This window comes from Bremia lactucae, linkage group LG1, assembly GCF_004359215.1.
Source record: "Bremia lactucae strain SF5 linkage group LG1, whole genome shotgun sequence".
Classification (NCBI taxonomy): domain Eukaryota; phylum Oomycota; class Peronosporomycetes; order Peronosporales; family Peronosporaceae; genus Bremia; species Bremia lactucae.
Genome location: NC_090610.1, coordinates 13,877,037 through 13,896,357, shown reverse-complemented (window position 1 = coordinate 13,896,357; position 19,321 = coordinate 13,877,037). Strand labels below are relative to the sequence as shown.

Genomic DNA, 19,321 nt, shown 5'->3' with positions numbered 1-19,321 from the left:
CGAGCGAGTTCCCCCTTTGAAAAGAGTTTAGCGATACGTAAATGGTCGCTGGACAAGGAAATTGAGTTACCTAACTCCTTGTCGGATGTCGAATTAGACACCATCTCTGATATACAACCAATACAGGCTGGAACATTCGGGAACGTGAATGTTCCGGCCTCTAAGAGGCGTATTGTCTCTACTTCAAGACAAGGAAAACGCGTAGCGTTTATAATCTCACGAAGTGATACGAGTGAGCAATTACATACGCTTGTAAATGGTGTAACCGGTAACATTACGGGAGAAATTAGCCTTGCGGCAATCCCCTCGTTACATGCTCTTTAGAGCTAGACGAAATGTCTATTGATGAGTGCGGCCGAGCTTTAAAGGCTGACGACTTATCCGAGATGGTGGTTATTCGACCAACGATTGAGTTAAACTCATGTCACTTCTGGACGAAGCTATCCTGGATGACACAAAAGCTGCACTTAGTGCGCGGAGTGGGTCATCGATCCTTTAAGATCCTACGGATCCATTTATTCCTTGACACATGAATTCCAAGATGTGGTATGTACCAATCCACCATCTGTTTTACCTGCAGATAGAAATGTCCGTCATGAAATTGACTTGGTTCCGGGAACCAAATATTTGTGTCACACGATAGTTGCCTTTACCAAGGGAACAGTTGACGTCATTGACGGTTTCTTCCGTGCTAAGCACGAGGCTGGATGGTACGAGAAAGCAAAGTTTCGATTCGACACCGACGTTTTGTGTTAAAAAGCAAAACGGTAAATTGTGCATTATACATGCTTCTAAAAAGCTTAATGCTGCCACTATACCAGCACAAATTCCCATTCCTAGAAAGTATATTTTTCAGAAAAATATGGTGGGATGTACAATGTACAGTGCAGTTGACTTAGTCGATGGTTATGACCAACTGCTCATGCGAGCTATCCCGCTTACAACAGTTAGCACTCCAAGCGGTATGCTATGGGAGTGGTTGGTTATGCCACAAGGGCTTTCTAACGCTTCGGCAACGTTTAATTGTCTGGTGACGCCCCGGCAACATTTAATTGTCTAGTGACGCAACTGTTCCGCCCTCATCGAGGTTATGCACAGACTTTTTGATGCCATCTTCGTCCATAGCCGTGCGGAGCAGGGTCGGTCAGATATGGAAAACCATCTAGACCATTTGCAAGCAGGCTCGAGTGTATGCGCACAAATAAATTGTATGCCAATGCATCTAGATGCATTTTTGGCGAGAAATTGTTTTTTTATGATGCTTCATTAGGAAGCGAGGCCTTAAAGCGGGTCCCGCTAAGGTAAAAGCCATAGTAAATTGGCCGGTTCCTAAAACCAAAAGGATTTGCGTGAGTTGTTGGGTCTCGCCAATAATTTACACAACTATAGCGAAAATTACGCTGATATGGCTAGGCCATTATCTAATTTTCTTAAATTGGATATAGAATGGTGCTAGACTAGCACAGAACATAATGCTTTTCAAGCAGTTAAAATTCGTATTTTATCCATGCCCTGATTCTGGCATTGCCGAATCCAAATTGACCTTTCAGTGTCGTCTGTGACTCATCAGATTTCGCCATTGGCAGGGCTCAGTTACAAACAGATGCTGATGGGCGTGAACCTGTTATTGCGTTCGAATCTAGACAGCTTAAAGCTGCGGCAAAGAACTACCAAGTTCATGACAAAGAGTTACTTGCCATGGAGTATGCTCCCGTCAAATTCAGAGATCATCTGCTCGGCTCTAAGCCGTTTGTGATATATACAAATCACGCGTCATTACGCACTGCGACTAAGTCGCCCCATCTCTCGCAGAGAATGGCCCGATAACTATCCTTTTTCACCTATTACAACTTCGAGGTGAAGTATAAGCCTGGCAAGCAGAATGCTTTGGCCGATGCGTTATCACGCAGGCCGGATTATGTCGCCTCTTACTGAATTAATCCGTTCTGTTTACGCCAAGGATGAACAGTGTGTCGCTCTGCTACGAGCTCTAAAGAGCACTGAATCGGGTTTTGAATTGTCGGCACGTTTGCGTGCAAGGTTACAAATCGATTTCTATCGATATCGATAGAAATCGATAACGACCTGTTGCTTTATTGCGGACGCTGTGGATCCTCCGCGCGTCGTTGTTCCTCATAATGAGGATTTGAAGTACCGAATCCTCTTTGAGACACACGATACTATCCTTAGTGGCCATCCCGGTAGAGAATTGACCTACGGCTCTGTAAGCCAGATTTATTGGTGGCCCAAACTTTATAAATGGGTCAGCACATATGTTCGCACATGCGAAACTTGCCAACGGGTCAAACTCTCGGCGCATGCTGCTGCGCCACTGGCATGTCTGCCTGTACCCATAGGGTGTTGGAGTCCATTAGTATGGATTTTGTTGGCTGGTACCTCTGGCATAGTGATTTTGTTGAGCGATTGAGCAAAATGGCTCACTTAGCGGCTGTGCCGGATACATTTGATGGTGAAGGTACAGCAAGGACGTGCACTTAAAGGCGCTTGCGCCGAGACAGGCGGCGGTGCTACAGATTGCTGCATCCTAACCAGGATGTCCAGCTGGGCCTCTAAACAAGGTTGCTGACGCTCCAGCATCGAGAGACGGTTCTGAACCGCCTCAAAAGAGCTCTCGACCCGAGAAAGGCTCTCACGAAGAAGTTGTACCTCGTGCTTTAAAGCATCAAATGCTTCCGTCGAGATGTCGGCCCCCTCCCGCGCTGCTTGATGCACGAGGGAACCTTCAGTTTCACGTGACGAAACTTCTTTAGCGACGTCGTCGTAAGGGCCAATAACTATGCCGGGTGAAGTGTCTGATACCCCTCTTCCGAAAACTCTTAGGAGCTTGAAGTACCTCTTCGGCAAGATTGCCCGTACGCCGTTGACGTTTTTGAGCGCCAAGCTCAGGGTCAACTCGCGTCAAACGACGCTTTTCCACCACTAGAAGTGGGATAAGGTGGATCTAAAGTCTCAGTGCGGCTTCGAGCAAGGGTTGCTCGGTCAACCGAAGCACTGGAATATCGGCTAGACCTTTCTTCGTTCTGTGGCATAAATGCCGAACGTATGTGGCCTTTGGCCTTAAGGTTGGCGAAAACGAAGCGAAGCTTTCGTTCCAAACGAACATCAGCCACATCCGCAGACGCTCTGATATTCCAAATATTGGGGAGGCGGCGGGCCCGATGGACCCAGTTCTCAAATAAGACTTCGTTTTCACTTCTTGTTTCGTTTGGCAATAAAACAATCGGAATTTTTTTCATTGAGGTCACCGAAGCCCCACGGACTTGATCACGTAAACGCGTCAGATACTGACCTCGCCTCATTATCTTGGCGTAAGGTATCGCTGATGAATAGCGCCGCGATCAGCTATCTCCTCCGGCGTCCTCTCCGAGTCACCGGAGGTCCAGATGGCCAAACTTTGACCCGCGATCTCTTTGAGACGCTCTTCCGCACTAAGCGGAGCGAATCTATATTCACTATGAGCTTTAGCTATTGCTGTCTCGGCAGCTCGACGACGAGCTTGTTCCTCTATGAGGATTGCCCGCTCTTGCTCTTCATCCAGCGAATTCGTAATGATGATGGACTAAGGGTCCTGTGTCCTGCTCAATGCAGTTAAGATATCAGCGGCACCACGTTCTGGGAACGGATTCGGGGCCTGCCGGCGTTCATCCGGAGGAGAAGGCGTGTCAGAGCGACGGTCCTGTTCCTCATCCTCCGATGGAGTGTGACTTTCAAAGTCCACCATTCCCTCATCGTCGAGGAAGGTGCTAAGAGTCTGTGACTCACGCTTGATTGTCATGGGACAAATAAAAAAACACAACCGAACGATTAGCTGTTTAGGTTCCAACCTCAAAGAGATAATGAAGCGAATGTTGTCACTCGGTGTCAACAGTCTGATGGGGGAGGGTGTAATGGGGCACACATCGGTTGGAGAACCGTTGTTGTGGTACATTTACCTTATAAGTAATACACCTATTTATCCTATTCTAAAATAGTTAATTACCTAAATCCTATTTATTATGGGTAACAAATGTGGTCGCCGCCATATAAATCTGGCAGCCGAAATCTATATTTTAAATTAGCTAGGGTAAGGTTTTAGATTAAATAATTAAATAAAGTGCAGTTTCCCTTTTGATCTTAAAGCATTAAGTGTCTTCCTAAGGCTTGCGCATTGATCTGAAAGAGATAGAAGCCTTTCTAAGGTATATACTCTTGGGCACTAGTTGCCACTTGGTTCTACGAACCCCTGAATCCCATTCGTTAAGCTTTATTAGCTTGTACGACTCCCTGAGTTGTTAAAACCACTAGTTCTATAGAACTAAGAGACTCTCTGAGTCTAAAGGTCTTGCTACGTTAGCGCTATACATGCATAAAGTAGCCAATCATATCAAACTAAGGGGATTCTGCCGAAAAGTAATAATTTTTATCGGAAAACCAATACTTTCAAAAATTCACCTTTTGAAAAATTAAAAAAAGCTTTGAAATGGCGGGATGTTTTAAACTCTTAAAATAGTTGTTACGCAGATCGCAAGTCCGCACTCGATTGACCGCACTTCGAGAGCAAGTGCAGCGTTTGACGAAACTACCTGGAAGAAGTTGTGAGCGCTATGACGAAATCATTCCGACAAGGCAACATTTCCTGCAGTCGGAAGCGTAATCTGGAACAATATGAATGGGAACACTCGAAAGAGAATGTTGTACCGCTTAAGCGGGGCCGCAATGTGACAGACCTAAACAAAGCCCTACGCACCCATGACTCATACCTTTCCAAGCTTCAACTCGAGGACGAGTTTCATGCTAAAAAAAACTACGTCATGAATTATAATGGAGACGACCCTCTTGCCCCCTGGCTCGAACTTGTGCGCTGGCTCGAGGATAATATGCCGGAGGACACTCAGAAAAAGTTCGCTGTGCTGGAGAACTGCACGCGCAAGCTCAAAAAAAACCCTCAATACAAGAACGACATGAGATATATCCGGCTGTGGATACAATATGTAAGGGTGATTTACGCAGCTCATAAAGCTTTTATGTCTTGGCGTTGACATGATGTTTGGCTCTAGGCGGACTTGGTGTCCAACCCCAAAGACATATTTAAATACTTGTATCACAACAAGATTGGTGAGCGTGTATCTCTCTTTTACATTGGCTGGGCATACGTCCTTGAGACGATGGCCAATTACCCTCAAGCCCACAAAATATATCTAAAAGCCAGTCAAAAGTACGTTTTGTGTTTAAATTTTCGCTCGAAAAGCCAATTTAATCTTATTCGTTGTAGGTCTGCAGAGCCTCAAGATTTATTAGAGAAAAAATACAAGGAATTTCAGAGACGCATGAGCCGCCAATGGCTAAAAATGACCGAGGGAACGGAAAATAACGATATAAATGAGGTAACGTACCGCCGAGCACTCGAGAGCTTGCCGACGTATGGAATATTGGAACTAAGTGATGCACAGCGTCAGCAACTTCACCAGCGCCGTGCATCTGCACGGTCCGAGCGCGTCCAAAAGACCAATGCACACAAACCGGTATTTATCATCTATGAGGATACTGAGGCACCTTTTATTGATCCGTTTGATGGTAATAACGGCTGGAAAAAACTTAAACCTATGCTACAGCAGGATAAAGAAAACAAAGTCGCACCAAGTGGCTGGAATGTCGTTAAATTTCAAAACGATACCCAAGCTGGACCAGACCTACAATCCGACCATCAATCGCATTCGAGCATTCGTGCCAGCTCTGTGCAGATTTTTGATGATGAAAATTTGACGTTGCCCATAAAAAAATGCGAGAAAACTCTTCTGACCCTTTGTCCACGCAAGCTGCGACAGCAAGTCGATGGAAAAGCTGCGGAAGAGGGCTTGCTTGTAAAGGCGACCCTAAAGAATTCTATCGATTGCGATAACACGGCTCAAAAGGGAGCAAAAATTGAACTGGAAAAGCGGATGTATGACGTCAAACAGATCACATCTACAACGGGTGAACACACTTCTTTCGAGGAAATCCGGGCGCATTCGTACGAGCAAACTGCTGGCAGGCGTCGACAACTCGAACATCGGGACTTGCAAAATATGACTTGCGACAATCAATCTGTGTGCAATGCAACGTTGTCTTCTTTGACTGCTCCCTCAAAATTTTCAGCTTGTACAGCTTTTGACGAAGTCAAAGCTACAATGCGGACTTCGCCTACACCGACTATAGATTCTTGTAAACACCATTACTTCAATACTGAAAACTTACCTATCGTGGCGCCAAGAAAGTTGGCACTAACAGCTTTTAACGGAGACCATGAAGACGTGACTATTAATACTCAAGTAGCGTTGGAGGATGTAAACAATATGTTTTGCAGCCCACCACAACCAAAATCCAATGTTCGGATTGCTGTAGAGGAAGCTCCAGTTGAGCTGAAGCCTCATTTCAGCGTGTTTGACGATTCGGTCGATAGAGTAGCAGCGAGTCAATCCGTGCAAATAGACCCCATCGAGTCTGTTACGAGGGAAGGGCGTCAGGTTGTTTCTGGAAACGCCTTTACTACGCCTTCAAAAAAGAAGCAGACGTCTCGCATTTTCAGCAATGATAAGTACGGTGAATACCAATCAAGAAAGAAGCAAGGAAAACAAATTTTTCAAGAAAGTGTCCAACGAGAGGCCTGGACAGGAAAGAAAGCGTTGAGTGAAAAGAGAAAGCCTCTTGGTGCCCGAGACGATCTGGTGCGTAATAAACGTTTAACAAATAAGGACATCTTTATGAATGCACAAATAGATTCCACCGCGAAGGGGTCAGCTGGAAGGTAGAGGAGAATAGAAATATCGTAATACAGTATGACTATGCTCATCAATCAGCACAAATTATAGCTGCTGGAATCAAGGTATTGCCAAGGCTGAAGTAAGAGAGGGTCTATCGAGGTAAAGTTTGGCCCTTTACTAATACTTGTGCAATCGAAACAGAAATTTATTTCACTACCTCTACTATTTTTTGCTCTTTGTCTAACCTTTTGACTTAAGATTGTTGATGCTTTCTACAACAGAAAGTACTTCGAACGTTTCCACCGATTCCGTGTTAGCATTAGAGCTAGATCCATACACATTTGAAAATCGTCAAGCACTAATTACAAGCAGACGAGTAAATCGATACTTGTGTTCGAGACCTGATGTTGTCAAGCTTCATTCGCAGAAAATGCCGCTGATCCCTTGCAATAAACAGAAGCTGCGGAGGCAAATTATTTTTCAAACTAGCCCAACACTAACATTAAAGTTCTTGGGAGTGTTAGGGTCTGGAACATTCGCGTGTGTTTTCTTAGCAAACATAGTTGACGAGGCAAAAAACACCATTCATACCAAAGCAGTCAAGGTATTGGTATATAATCTGTAGATGAGGCAAATTGCTGCATTTAACGCTACTGTCCTGATCAGATTGAGAAAGAACGTCAAAATCTTGCTTGGGAATTCTACATCACGAGCAAGATAAAGGAAAAAGTAAGAATTAAGAATGGGCCGACAGAAGACAAGATCCCACTGCCAGATTTTACAGGGCTTCATTTGTTTCCGGTATGTCAACTTTTTATGTCAAAAACAGTTAAACTTATTTATCAACAAAAAATACTGTCGTTGATTAATAGAATGGAGCATTGCTTATTATGAATAAGGGCCAAAACGGAACGCTATTCGACGTCCTAAATTGCTACAAGCAGGTAATTCCAAACTACATTTTAAATGTTTGCAAGACCTTCGATCAAATTCGCCTAACTTAACTCTTCGCAGTGTGGCATTCAATTTCCTGAAGTGTTAGCTGTCTTCTATGGTATTAAAATGCTGAGATGCATTGAGCTTCTTCACGCTGCAAAGGTTCTCCACGGCGATATCAAACCTGACAATTGGTTAATGATACGTGGAAGTCTTGCGTCGGAGTTTTCAATGGACATCCACGATACGCGCATGGACAAAGATTTTCAAGCTGGCGATCTATATCTTATCGACTACGGAAGATCGATCGACCTTAGTCTTTACCCGAAGGGTACAGTTTTCAAAGGCAATTGTCACGCAAAAGGTTTTCAATGCGTCGAAATGCTGACGCAGCGTCCTTGGACACACCAAATCGATACGTTCGCATTTTGCGGAACGATGCATTGCTTGCTATTCGGTGAGTATATGAAAATTAAGCTCCGCCAAACCTCGAATGGCTCGACGTACTGGGGAATTGATAGACAATTTAAGCGTTACTGGAAAGTCGACTTGTGGAAAACCCTTTTTCATGAGCTGCTGAATATAAGCAGCTGCACATTACAACCGTCTTTATCGAACCTTCGGCGGCGTTTGAAGAATTACTTCGTGTCAGATCGGGGGCGTCATCAAGTAAGTATTAGCAAGCTTTGAGCTTAACATTTCACTCTAATGCAACTTTTTTTACTAGGAGCTTCATGACCAGCTATGTCGTCAAGAAAGAATTTTGTTGAAGTCAACAATTTTTTAAATACACTTCCTGCTTCGTACTAGTAACTTTCAGTTTTTAATTTCTTTACAACGTAAGGCGGCAGAGATAAGCAAGAAGCTTTCAACATCGCGACTCGTGCAATTCACCGGAAGAAGCAATAACATGCTAAGAGCAAATCGGCGTATAAAAAAATATTTAGCGAGCAAAGTTTTTTGATTGTATTCCTACGTGTGGCAAATTCTGTCTGCTGCGACTTTTAGCGTTAAATGGGGCGTACGTGATTCCATTTGACCGTTTACTTTACTTTAGGCTAATAACATGATATAGCAAAAAGTTTGTTACTACAGAGGGCCACCGTACTGATATTGACTTTCCTCTTTATTTCCACTTGCATCACCATCCGCACTAGCATCACGTGTTGCTATACCGTAAAGCCCGTATCCTCGATAATCCATATTATGGCCGCTTTGATCCCATGACGCGTAATAGGAATTATACCTCCCATTCCAACCTTGTTTTTCCCAGTCTTGACTCTGAAGTTGGTAGTCGTACCCACCTGGCGGAACTACTGGAGGCGGGAATGCCGTAGCCGGAGTAGAGCCCAATACAGTCATACCAGATCCTTGCACATCCGGCGCAACAGCTGTTCCTGGCGCGCCCATAGACTGCTGAATCATCCACGGCTGAGCTGCTGTACTGAGAGGTGTTTTCACTGGTAGCAACCATGGGGCGGCAGCGCCCGTAGTCGTTGCATCGGATGTTTTTTCCTTTGTGGCAATTGATGCAACAGGAGTTTCGCCAAGCTGCTGCATAAATTGCTGATATTCTTTATCTATAGCAGCTTTTTCCTCAGCAGACTTCTGCTTTTGAGTACAATCGCGTGCTGGGTGACTTGAGTCACCACAAATAGCGCACTTTATGTCGGCAGCCTTAAAAGTACCTATTGTGCATCACCAACATAGTTCAACAAACTAAGCAAAACAAATATAAAACAATCATTATGACACCTACGTTGAGCATCTCGATTGGGGCATTCCCACTGCCGGTGGCCCTTTTCACCACAAATATGACAATAGTCGACGTCTCGGAGTGTACCGTTAATCAGAGCCAATTCCCGCAGCTGTTTCTGCTTGTGGGAATTTTGAGTATCATCTACTGGCACAAGTAGGCTTTGCACTTCTTTGGCTGCCCTTTCGATTTCGTCCTCACGGTCGCCTGTGATAAGCACGTGCAAATCATCGTTCTCATCGGCTATCATCTTTTTGCCTTTGCTGCCTTCTTTTACAGATCCCTTGCCCCGAATTGCAATCTTGCAATTCGTTTCTCGTTCCATACGCTTCTGCGTGTTTCCACGTGGACCAATAATTAGGCCAATAAAGTTATAGGAAGGGAATTCGCGAATGGGGATGTATATCTTGCGGTGCAATTTTTGACGCGTGTAGTCGGCTGGTGGCCGAAATAGTGGGTTAGTCTTCATGAGCTCATCGATAATTTCACGCCGACGTTTCTCTAGCGCATCCTTCATACGGACTTCGCGCGTATTCGTGCGTTTACCGTTCGAATCATACTGCGGCGGTGGCGAAGGCGATCTATTTGGATCTTTCTCAATCATGGCTGCGTCCACTGCCACCGTCCTTAATTTCTGGCTGATGTTTTCCAGCTCTAATCGGAGTGATACCATTTGCTGTTGATTTTGAGCAAGTAATCCAACCATCACTGAAGATGTACTCGATGCCGGTGCCCATCGTGATTTTTTCTTCCTCTTTTCGCAATTATCGTCTACTGCAGACTCCACAGGATCTCCCCATCGACTTTTGCGCCGCTTTTTAGGCTGCTCTTTAGCCACCTCAGCTGAATTACATTTCTTAATTTTTGCATGATCTCTGTTGTTGGGTCCGTTTGCCGTTTCGTCTGTGCCATTAGCGTCTTCACCGTGGTCCGTGGACTTAATAAAAGCCTTAAGCACCTCTCGGTACGGCTTCCATATTTTAAGCTCCTGCCAAAATAGCGGAAACGCGCCGTATTTCGTCTACCAGAATACAAATACCATATCATTAGCATTTAAGAATACGATCGTCACTATCAACGAAAAGCACCTCAAGACGCGGTTGCTGGCTGAACCACTGCTTCATGGGATAGTGATAGTTCTTCATCATGACCTCCTTCTCCTGCTGCTCTTCGTAGGAAAATTTGTCGACAATATTTATGTCCGCTTTGTTGAGCTTGCCATCGTCTACTGTCGCTATAAATGCTTCAAAACCGTTTGCATCGTTGCCCGCCATGATAAATGGGATTTATTCAGTGGCGCTAATGGTTATTAATTTTTACGTAATTGAATAATAGCCAATTGACTCATCTCAGCCGTACATCACCAACAACTCCGATTAAAATCATGGCAGAGCAAGAGGACGTACTACGCTCGCTACTGGACACCGCGGTGCTTCATCCTACCGAAGTGACCTCGGTCCACTCTTTTCAGCTCGAAGTTATTGAAACGTGCAAGACTGGCAAGCTGTCACTCATGCGTCTGGCCAGCCAGATTATCGCAGAGGTCTTTCGCTTGCAATATCGCATCGCTGAGCAGCATCTACACGCATTGTTGGCTGAGGCGACGAGAAACTTTCCATCTTTTCCAGAGGCCTTCAGTCACGCACTTTGTGCCAAGTTACCAATACTATTTGCCTCCTTCGCTGGCGCGCGTGTCATAGTGCTGCGGCTCTCTTGCGTTGTATTAGATGAGGTGCTGTCAATTAATGTCAATCTGGATGATCTATGGCTTGGCAATCTGCTTGTGGCACAAAGTCAGTTATTGGAGTCCACCATTCGAGAAAGCGAGCGTAACCAGCAGCTAGCCCGCAAGGCGCTTCTCAAAAATCTTAAGAAACACTGCCAGATACTGCCACAACATTATATGGTTAAAATTGTTGCTGCAAAACCCGAGGAGCAGTATTACCAGTTGTGGCTCACACTCAGTATGAGCGGTCTGCTTAGCAAGGAGTCAGAAGAGTTTATGTGGCAGAAATACGTATTTTGGGCCTACGAAAGCAAAGATCGCGCATTTGTTCCGCTCTTAAAGCGTGACCCAAGGTTTAAAAACTTGAGTTTTGAACAATTCGAGAAGATTATCATGCCTTCTGTTGAAAAAATACTTAAAAAAGCGCCTGAATCGGCGATTAAAGCTCTTGGTGCGCTTGTGCATGCCGCGCCGCTAGATTTTGGACGATATTTATGTAGCGTCTTCGAGCCAGTGCTTGTCTCTAAGCTGCGGTCGTCTAAAGATGATGTGCGTACACTTACGGTCTCGCTGAGTTGTGCGCTAGCTCGGTCGTTCCGTCAGAGCAAGTACTTGCTACAGCTAGTGACAACTATAAGCTCTCTGCTTAGCGGTAAGCACGGCATTCTTGCGCAATTTTATCAGCGTGAAGTCGTTTTTGCTGTGCTCAAGGACGCTACCGACACCGCTGCAATAAAGCTGGAGGCATCGAAGGTGCAGGAAATTGCATTAATTGCCACTAGGTCCCTGCTTTTGGCAGTGGGCAAAGAGACGCATGAACAAACACGTTACCTCGGACTGCTGACGCTTGGCAAGTGGTTAGCGCTTGTTGGTCCTAATGAACTTTACACAGTCGCTGGGACTGAATTAAAGTCAGGGCTTAAGAACAAATCTGAGGCTGTGGTAGCTGGTTATGCTCGGGCCCTAGCAGTACTAAGCTACTCTAGAGCCGATGCAGTCGCTCCATTTGCAGATGAAATCGTTGCTGTGCTTAAAGAGTCAAACAAGAAGCCAAATGTGGTGCATCTCGACGGGATTCTGGCTATTGCTGTGGCTGGTGCCATTGCGTCTACCAGTAAGGAGATGGATGTTAGGATGACTCAAGACGGTGTTGCAGACCTTTTGCTGAGCCCGAAGTCTTTCGTAAAGCACAGCGTTCGGATTTTGGCGACCATTGTGGCCCGCAAATCTCGACAGACTACTGCAGAGGAGTGCCCTGAGGTTTCAGCCCTAGTTTCATTTCCTTGCGCTCTCACGTGGGTTCTGACATCACAACAAGCAGATACAAGCGAAGCATACTCGTCTTTGGTGGATTTGTTGTGTTTTTCAAACCTTAGTGTTCGTCAAAGTGCTGAGCGTGCAGTGAGTATTCTGTATGTATCGTCGTTGGAGCACTGCGCTTGCCTCGTAACAGCCTTTGAGAAAAAGATTGAAGCTCTCACCGCTGAGCATGAAGTCAGCATTCCACCTGGCAGTGTACTTCGTCGTGCTCTCCGTGTGCTTGTACCTTCTGCAATACATAAACTCGATAGTGCGACGTCAAAGGTGTTCCCTTTGCTTATTTTTCTTGCGCACCATCCATTTCTTGTTGCAGGCAAGAAAGCAAAAAAAATTTCGCGCGAATGGAAGTCGATTGTTAAACGTATGTTTTGTCTTGAAGCTGCTACAATTGCGTGTGCGTATAAAGGGAAAGATAATCAGCCCCTTAGCGCTGCTGATCTTGCGGACAGCTTTATCGTGGAACACGAGGACGTAAAGACAGCCATAAGCGAACATTTGGCCAGTGTCCCCAACGGTAAGCTGTATTGTACGAGTCCTTCGCAACGCCTGGCTGCACAGCGCGCATTAGCATCACTTCTTCAATATTGTGGCAATGGTGGGGGCGAGGAGTTTGCCTTGCACGACATTATTGAAGACCTCTTGGCTAAGCGGCTGATTAATGAACAGGTCGACACCCTCAGCGAAGACGATATTGCTATTTACCTTACACCTTTCGATGAGCTGTACGAGGATATTAAAGATGCTGAAGCGGAAAATGACTGGAGGCGTCAAAAGCGTGGTGGAGGTCGCAACAATGAAGATGAAAAGTTGGAGCAGGGATTACGCCAGGATCTCAAGCGTAAATATCAAGTTAAGCGAGAAACCCATACGAAAGAGTACACGATTGAGCAGAAGACACTGCTGGCTGAGCAACAGATAGTGCGCCGTAAAGTTCAAGAAACGCACCGCATCGTGTCTGCGGTACTTGAAGCAATTAGTATGCTGGCTGCCACTCGTCCAGATGAGCTGCATCCAGCATTACCGTCCCTGTTCCGTTCTGTGCGACTGCTCTTCGCGTGCCCGCTTTTTCAGTTGGAAGCGTCTAATGCTTTAATGACTTTAGCGAAAGCCATTAACCCGAAATTGCTTCGTTCCAAGTATCAAGACGTCGGGGCTGCCCTACGTATTGTGTTAAGCCTGGCTCAGTGCTCCAGTGACAGTGCTGCGGCTGCTCACGTTGCAAAAATGGAAGCTCTTTTTTTTCGTCTTCTTGCGGAGCTAATGGAATACGTGTTCGGTTATCAGTATAATAATGAAGCAGAGATTGGCCCTGATGTTTCTTGCAACCTCATTCCTCCGCCAACTCTACATCTGCTGTTCCCTGTATTGCGTGACTTGCTTCGCTTTTTGCCTAAAATACGAAGATGGGCTTTGCCTCTTTTTGCTGTGCATGCACGCATGATTCCAGAGGAAGAAGAGGAAGATGTTGGGGACATCGCAGCGCAACGGTTGCTGCGCTTTGAGATGCTGCAATTGACTTTACTGTTGCTTTCGCAACAGGCAGCTGGCCTGGCGCTTCCAATAACGAATTCGAACTTGTTCCCAACAACATTATTAACCTCGCTGTGCTTAGGACCCAAGTTGACTCCAACTGAGTGGACTCCTTTACTTGGTGATAATGGTATGCTTTCTGAAGCGGCAAGTGCACGTGGCGGAGTACTTAGCGCGCTTCTTAGAGTCACAGAGAGCGAAGAAGGAGGTGAAGAGTTCCGAACTGCTAAGTCTAGCTCGCTTTTCAATTGCCGACTACACTGCTGTCTCTTTGACATGGATGACAATAACCGCATTCTTGCGAAAAAATTGTGGGACGCCACGGGTGCATCTATCACCGCATCCTTCGCCGAGCCGCTTATTGGGCTACTGCACCACAAGCACGAAAGTGTGCGTGCTAGCGCCGCTCTTGCTTTTGCTGATGGCATACGGCACTTCCCAAATACTGTGACTCAACTGTTAAATGACTTAACAATGGAATTTTTAAAATGTCAACCCACACCTAAGGAGCGCAAGGACAAGTTTGGTATTCCTTCTGTCCGACGCGCTGGGGTGCAGACTGAAAAGGTGGATAAAGATATTCAAATGATGAATACACGTCTTGGAATTGCTTTGTGCTTCGAAAAAGTCGCGGATGTTGCTGGCCCTACAGCAATGTCCAGCGCAGACACTATGGCGTTGCTGACGTTCGTGATGGAGCACGGGTTTAAAGATCCTAACATTAAAGTTCGCGCACAAATGCGAAAAACTGGTGTACAAGCAGTGGCTTCTTTGGGCGGTGGGACCAATACGGCGCCACTGCTTGAAATGTTCGAACGGTTTCTCGAGAATACTGCTCCACCAGCTCCTGTTGCCAATACGAGCATGAGAACAATAAACGCAAAGGATGCAATTAAATTTGCTGCGAAACAAAAGGATTTCTCGGAGCAAAGCAAATATGCTCTGTCTATTTATGATCATCAGCGCGAAGGTGTCGTGGTCTGCTTGGGTTCTCTGGCCAAGCACATGTCTGCAACGGATCCAAAAGTTTCTTACATTGTGGAATCGCTAATAGAAGCCCTCAATATCCCATCCGAGTCTGTGCAACGTTCAGTAGCTTCGTGTTTGTCACCGCTTATGGGGACAGTCAAGGACCGTAGTGCGGTTATCTTAGACAATTTGTTAAGTCGCGTTGCCGAAAGTGAGACTTTTGGTGAGCGAATGGGAGCTGCCTTTGGTGTTTCAGCTGTAGTCAAGGGGCTTGGTATTTCTGCTCTCAAAATGTACAACATCATTCCTCGTCTAGAAACTTCGATGAAGACGGGTGGTGCCAACGCTCGCCAAGGTGCGATGCTTGTGTTTGAATGCTTGAGCCAGCGCCTTGGATTACTGTTTGAGCCTTACATCATTTTAATCCTGCCGATTATGCTCAAGTGCTCAGCTGATGTAAGTCTGCAAGTGCGCGAGGCCGCGAGCCACACTGCCAAAGGCATAATGGCTAATTTGAGTGCGCACGGTGTTAAGCTCGTGCTTCCGTCGCTACTAGGTGCATTGGACGAAAATGCATGGCGCACGAAACAATCAGGTATTCAGATCTTAGGCTCAATGGCGTATTGTGCTCCACGACAGCTCGGCTCCTGTCTACCTCAGGTGGTACCCAAACTGATAGAGGCTTTGGCAGACTCGCATCCTAAGGTACGCGAAGCTGGTAAAAGCGCGTTGCGTGATGTTGGCTCTGTAGTGCGTAACCCTGAAATTGCTGCAATATCCACGATGCTGCAAGATGCGCTTGAGGACCCTAATCAGCATACGGCCGAAGCTCTACTGCAGCTGCAGTCTACATCCTTTCAGCACTCGATCGATGCGCCATCGCTGGCCCTTGTGATGCCAGTTTTAACGCGCGGTCTGAAGGACCGTGCTGGTGATGCCAAAAAAAAGGCGGCGCTCATTGTAGGCAGCATGTGTGCCATGATTAACAATACCAAGGATCTGGTGCCATACCTGGAGACGGTGCTGCCTAATTTACAGATGCAACTTACGGACCCAATACCGGAGGTGCGTGCAGTGGCTGCTAAAGCTCTTGGCAAGCTAGCCAATGGTCTTGGCCACCATTATTTCGCTGAAATGTTAATAGGGCTTCTTGCAGCCTTGAAGAATGATGCAGTTGGTCCCGTTGAACGGTCAGGTGCTGCACAGGGTTTGTGTGAAATCTTGGTAGCTCTCGGACTTGAGCGTGTGGATCGCGTTATGCACAACGAGATCTTTCCACTGGCTCGCCACCCAAAATTTTCTTTGCGTGAAGGTGTTTTATGGATTATGGCTTTCTTGCCGCCAGCGCTTGGCAAGCAGTTCTCAGTATTTCTTCGTGAAGCGCTTCCAATTGTGGTAGCGGGGATAAGTGACGAAGCGGAGTCAGTGCGCGATGTCGCCATGCACTCTGGCCACGTGATAGTTAATGCGCACGCACTGTCACATACGCGTGATCTGCTGCCAAGTCTTGAGGCTGGCCTATTTGACGACAGCTGGCGCATCCGCCAGAGTTCGGTCATGTTGTTAGGTGATCTCATGTTTCGTATCAGTGGCACTCGTGCAATTGCAATAGTTAGCGAAGAGTGTGACGACGACGAGGAGAATTTTGGAAGTGCTGCTGGCGACCGTGCCATCATCAAATTGCTTGGAATGAGGCGCCGCAACGAAATTTTGGCGTCGCTGTACATGATTCGTTCAGATACTTCTGCTGTGGTGCGCCAGAGCGCTTTGCAGGTTTGGAAGAGTGCTGTACTAAATACGCCCAAGACACTGCGCCAAATTCTCGAAGCATTGATGAATACTATTGTGTCGGCACTTTCGGGTGACAATGTTGAAAAGCAGACCGTGGCTGGGCGGGCTCTTGGTGAAATTGTGCGCAAGTTAGGCGAGCATGTGTTGCCAGAAATTGTACCAATTCTGCGTGCTGGTTTATTACCTCAGCTTCCGATTGGTCGTCGACAGGGCGCTTGCATAGGCCTGGCGGAAGTAATTGATTGTTGCACGAAGCGGCAGCTTGAAGACTATGTGGACACGCTTGTAGAAGCTATCATGGACGGCGTCTGCGATAAATTCGCGGAGGTACGTGCTTTGGCTGCTCAGGCATTCACCAAACTGCATGAGGGCATTGGGTACCGCGCGATTGATGAGACTATCCCGATGCTTCTCGATCGTATCCACTTCTCCTTGCTAGCCGAGGAAAAGGATCAAGCGCTTCTTGGACTACAGGAAATTCTGCGTATCAAGTCACGCGAAGTACTTACCTATTTGATTCCACGACTCTTGGTAAAACCATTGACTGTTTCTGCGATACGCGCTGTGCCTCGCGTGGCGCAGGCTACGGGTGCCGTGATCCACTTTCATATAGAGCGAATATTTGCCGTATTTTTTGCGCGAAATGCTGAGTTGCTTGAAGGCAAAAGTACAAATGCTGTCAACATTGAGCTAGCTAATGAAATACGAGATTCATTACGAAATGTAGTGCGTTGTGTGGAAGCACCAGGTGTCCATTGGCTGGCCATTGAGCTGTGCAAGTACTGCGAAAGCGGCAATGTCTTTGACCGCACTTTAGCTTTCGAGCTCGTAGCCGACTTCTGCTCGACCACGATACTACCGTACGATGACCAGGCTCCACTGTTTCTGAAGCAAATAATCCTCCATTATAACGACCAAAACGATGCAGTGGTTTGTGCGGCATCTGCGGCACTCAAGGGCATGAACGTGACAACTAAACCAGAGCAATTTGCTCAGCATCTGGACTTTATCCGCCAGTCTATTAATTCCATGGTAAGCGATGCGCGTCATCGCAAAGGAGGTGTGGGCGATGGCGAGTATCTTCTGCCAGGTTTCTGCATTGCAAAAGGATTGGAGCCACTTCTGCCATGCTACCAGTGGGCTTTAATAAATGGGCAACCGGAGCTGCGCCAGACTGCGGCCACAGGTCTTGGCGAGATAGTTGAGTTATGCAGCGCCTCTGTACTCCGTCCGTATCTGATCAAGCTTACTGGTCCGCTCATTCGTGTTGCTGGGGACCAAATTCCAGGACATGTGAAGACTGCTATCCTACAGACATTGGAGATCATTTTGCTAAAAGGTGGGGTGGCTCTAAAGCCGTTTCTGCCCCAGCTGCAAACGACCTTTGTCAAGGCTTTAAATGATGTGGCCGTAGACGTGCGCGCTCGTGGTGCCTCGGCTTTGAGTCTACTGGTGACGCTGAGTCCACGTGTAGAACCACTTCTTGCTGAGCTAACGGAGCGGTTGCGCACTACGACCGGAGGTATACGTGAAGCCAATCTTGAAGCTATTAGTTCTGTTGTTAACTGTGTGGGGTACAAGCTATCGGCTGCTGGCCGCAGCGCTTTAACAGATGCTCTCGACGAGATGCTTAATTCTCGTGAAGACGCCTTGCGTGATTGTGCTGGTAAGTGTCTGGCGTCTTGCGTGGCTTCTACTGCAAAAAATGGCGACTTGGAGGCAGCACAAAAGCAGCTGCTTTATTATAGTTTGGCAGATGCAGACGATGTGCAGGCTGAGCCGTGGCAACGCCGCCAAAGCGCAGCTATGTTTACTGCATTGGTCCTTCACAAGCATTCTGCCTTATTGACTACGGATATTACTGTGCCACTGACAAACATGCTTGTCGTATTAGCGCTGGACGAGCAGATTGCTATTCGTAAAAACGCTCTGAATGCTTTAGGTTATGTGGTGAAACACCAGGAACACCTGAAGAGTGTTACCACTTTGGTGCCAGTGTTAGTGGAAGGAGTGGCACACAAGAACAAAGACGTGGTTCGTGGAGCGCTACAGGTAATTAAGGCGGCTGTAAAACGCTCGCCAGATCAAACGCGTGAGCACCTGACTACGATTTTACCCGCTGTATTTCAACTGATTAAGAGCAACAACATGGCCGTTAAAATGCCAGCTGAACGAGCTCTTCTTCACCTGCTTGAGATGCACTCGCGCCCGGAAACGTTAGCGGAATTATCGCGCAGTAGTATTGCCGACGCTAAAATAATTGGAGAATATGCCCGACGTGTGTTGAGCAAGCTGAACCCCGACAGCGGTGATGAGAGCATTTAAACAAAGTTAGTTACCAATTCGGAGTTTTTGTGGCCTTGTGCCGCTTTCATACGTTCAATTGACTGACATTCGTTTTGCCTGCCCAAAAATTTGCTGAATTAACTTTTTTCACATATTACCAAATAAATGAACAACTTACACTTTAATTTTTTCTTAAATCATATATTAAGTACTACATGACCAAATTCATCTGACCCCATTACATGATTATTATTACGTATGAGAGGA

At 46.5% G+C, this 19,321-nt stretch overlaps 3 protein-coding genes across 3 annotated transcripts; 2 read left to right on the top strand and 1 right to left on the bottom strand.

Moving 5' to 3' along the window:
- Window positions 1–4,492: 4,492 nt before the first annotated feature.
- CCR75_006515 (uncharacterized protein) lies at window positions 4,493–10,688 on the top strand. The gene is made up of 10 exons (XM_067964585.1): window positions 4,493–4,991; window positions 5,058–5,215; window positions 5,273–6,784; window positions 6,999–7,344; window positions 7,407–7,541; window positions 7,613–7,684; window positions 7,755–8,345; window positions 8,404–9,360; window positions 9,432–10,444; window positions 10,512–10,688. The coding sequence occupies exons 1-8, from the start codon at window positions 4,605–4,607 to the stop codon at window positions 8,461–8,463; spliced, it is 3,261 nt and encodes a 1,086-aa protein (XP_067815264.1). The 5' UTR covers window positions 4,493–4,604; the 3' UTR covers window positions 8,464–9,360; window positions 9,432–10,444; window positions 10,512–10,688.
- Window positions 8,766–10,706, bottom strand: CCR75_006514 (uncharacterized protein; the record flags this gene model as incomplete). The annotated part of the gene is made up of 3 exons (XM_067964584.1): window positions 8,766–9,364; window positions 9,436–10,453; window positions 10,521–10,706. The coding sequence occupies 3 exons, from the start codon at window positions 10,704–10,706 to the stop codon at window positions 8,766–8,768; spliced, it is 1,803 nt and encodes a 600-aa protein (XP_067815265.1).
- A 110-nt stretch (window positions 10,707–10,816) lies between these two features.
- Window positions 10,817–19,093, top strand: CCR75_006513 (uncharacterized protein; the record flags this gene model as incomplete). The annotated part of the gene is made up of 1 exon (XM_067964583.1): window positions 10,817–19,093. One exon carries the CDS (start codon window positions 10,817–10,819, stop codon window positions 19,091–19,093), a length of 8,277 nt encoding a protein of 2,758 aa, XP_067815417.1.
- Window positions 19,094–19,321: the final 228 nt, after the last annotated feature.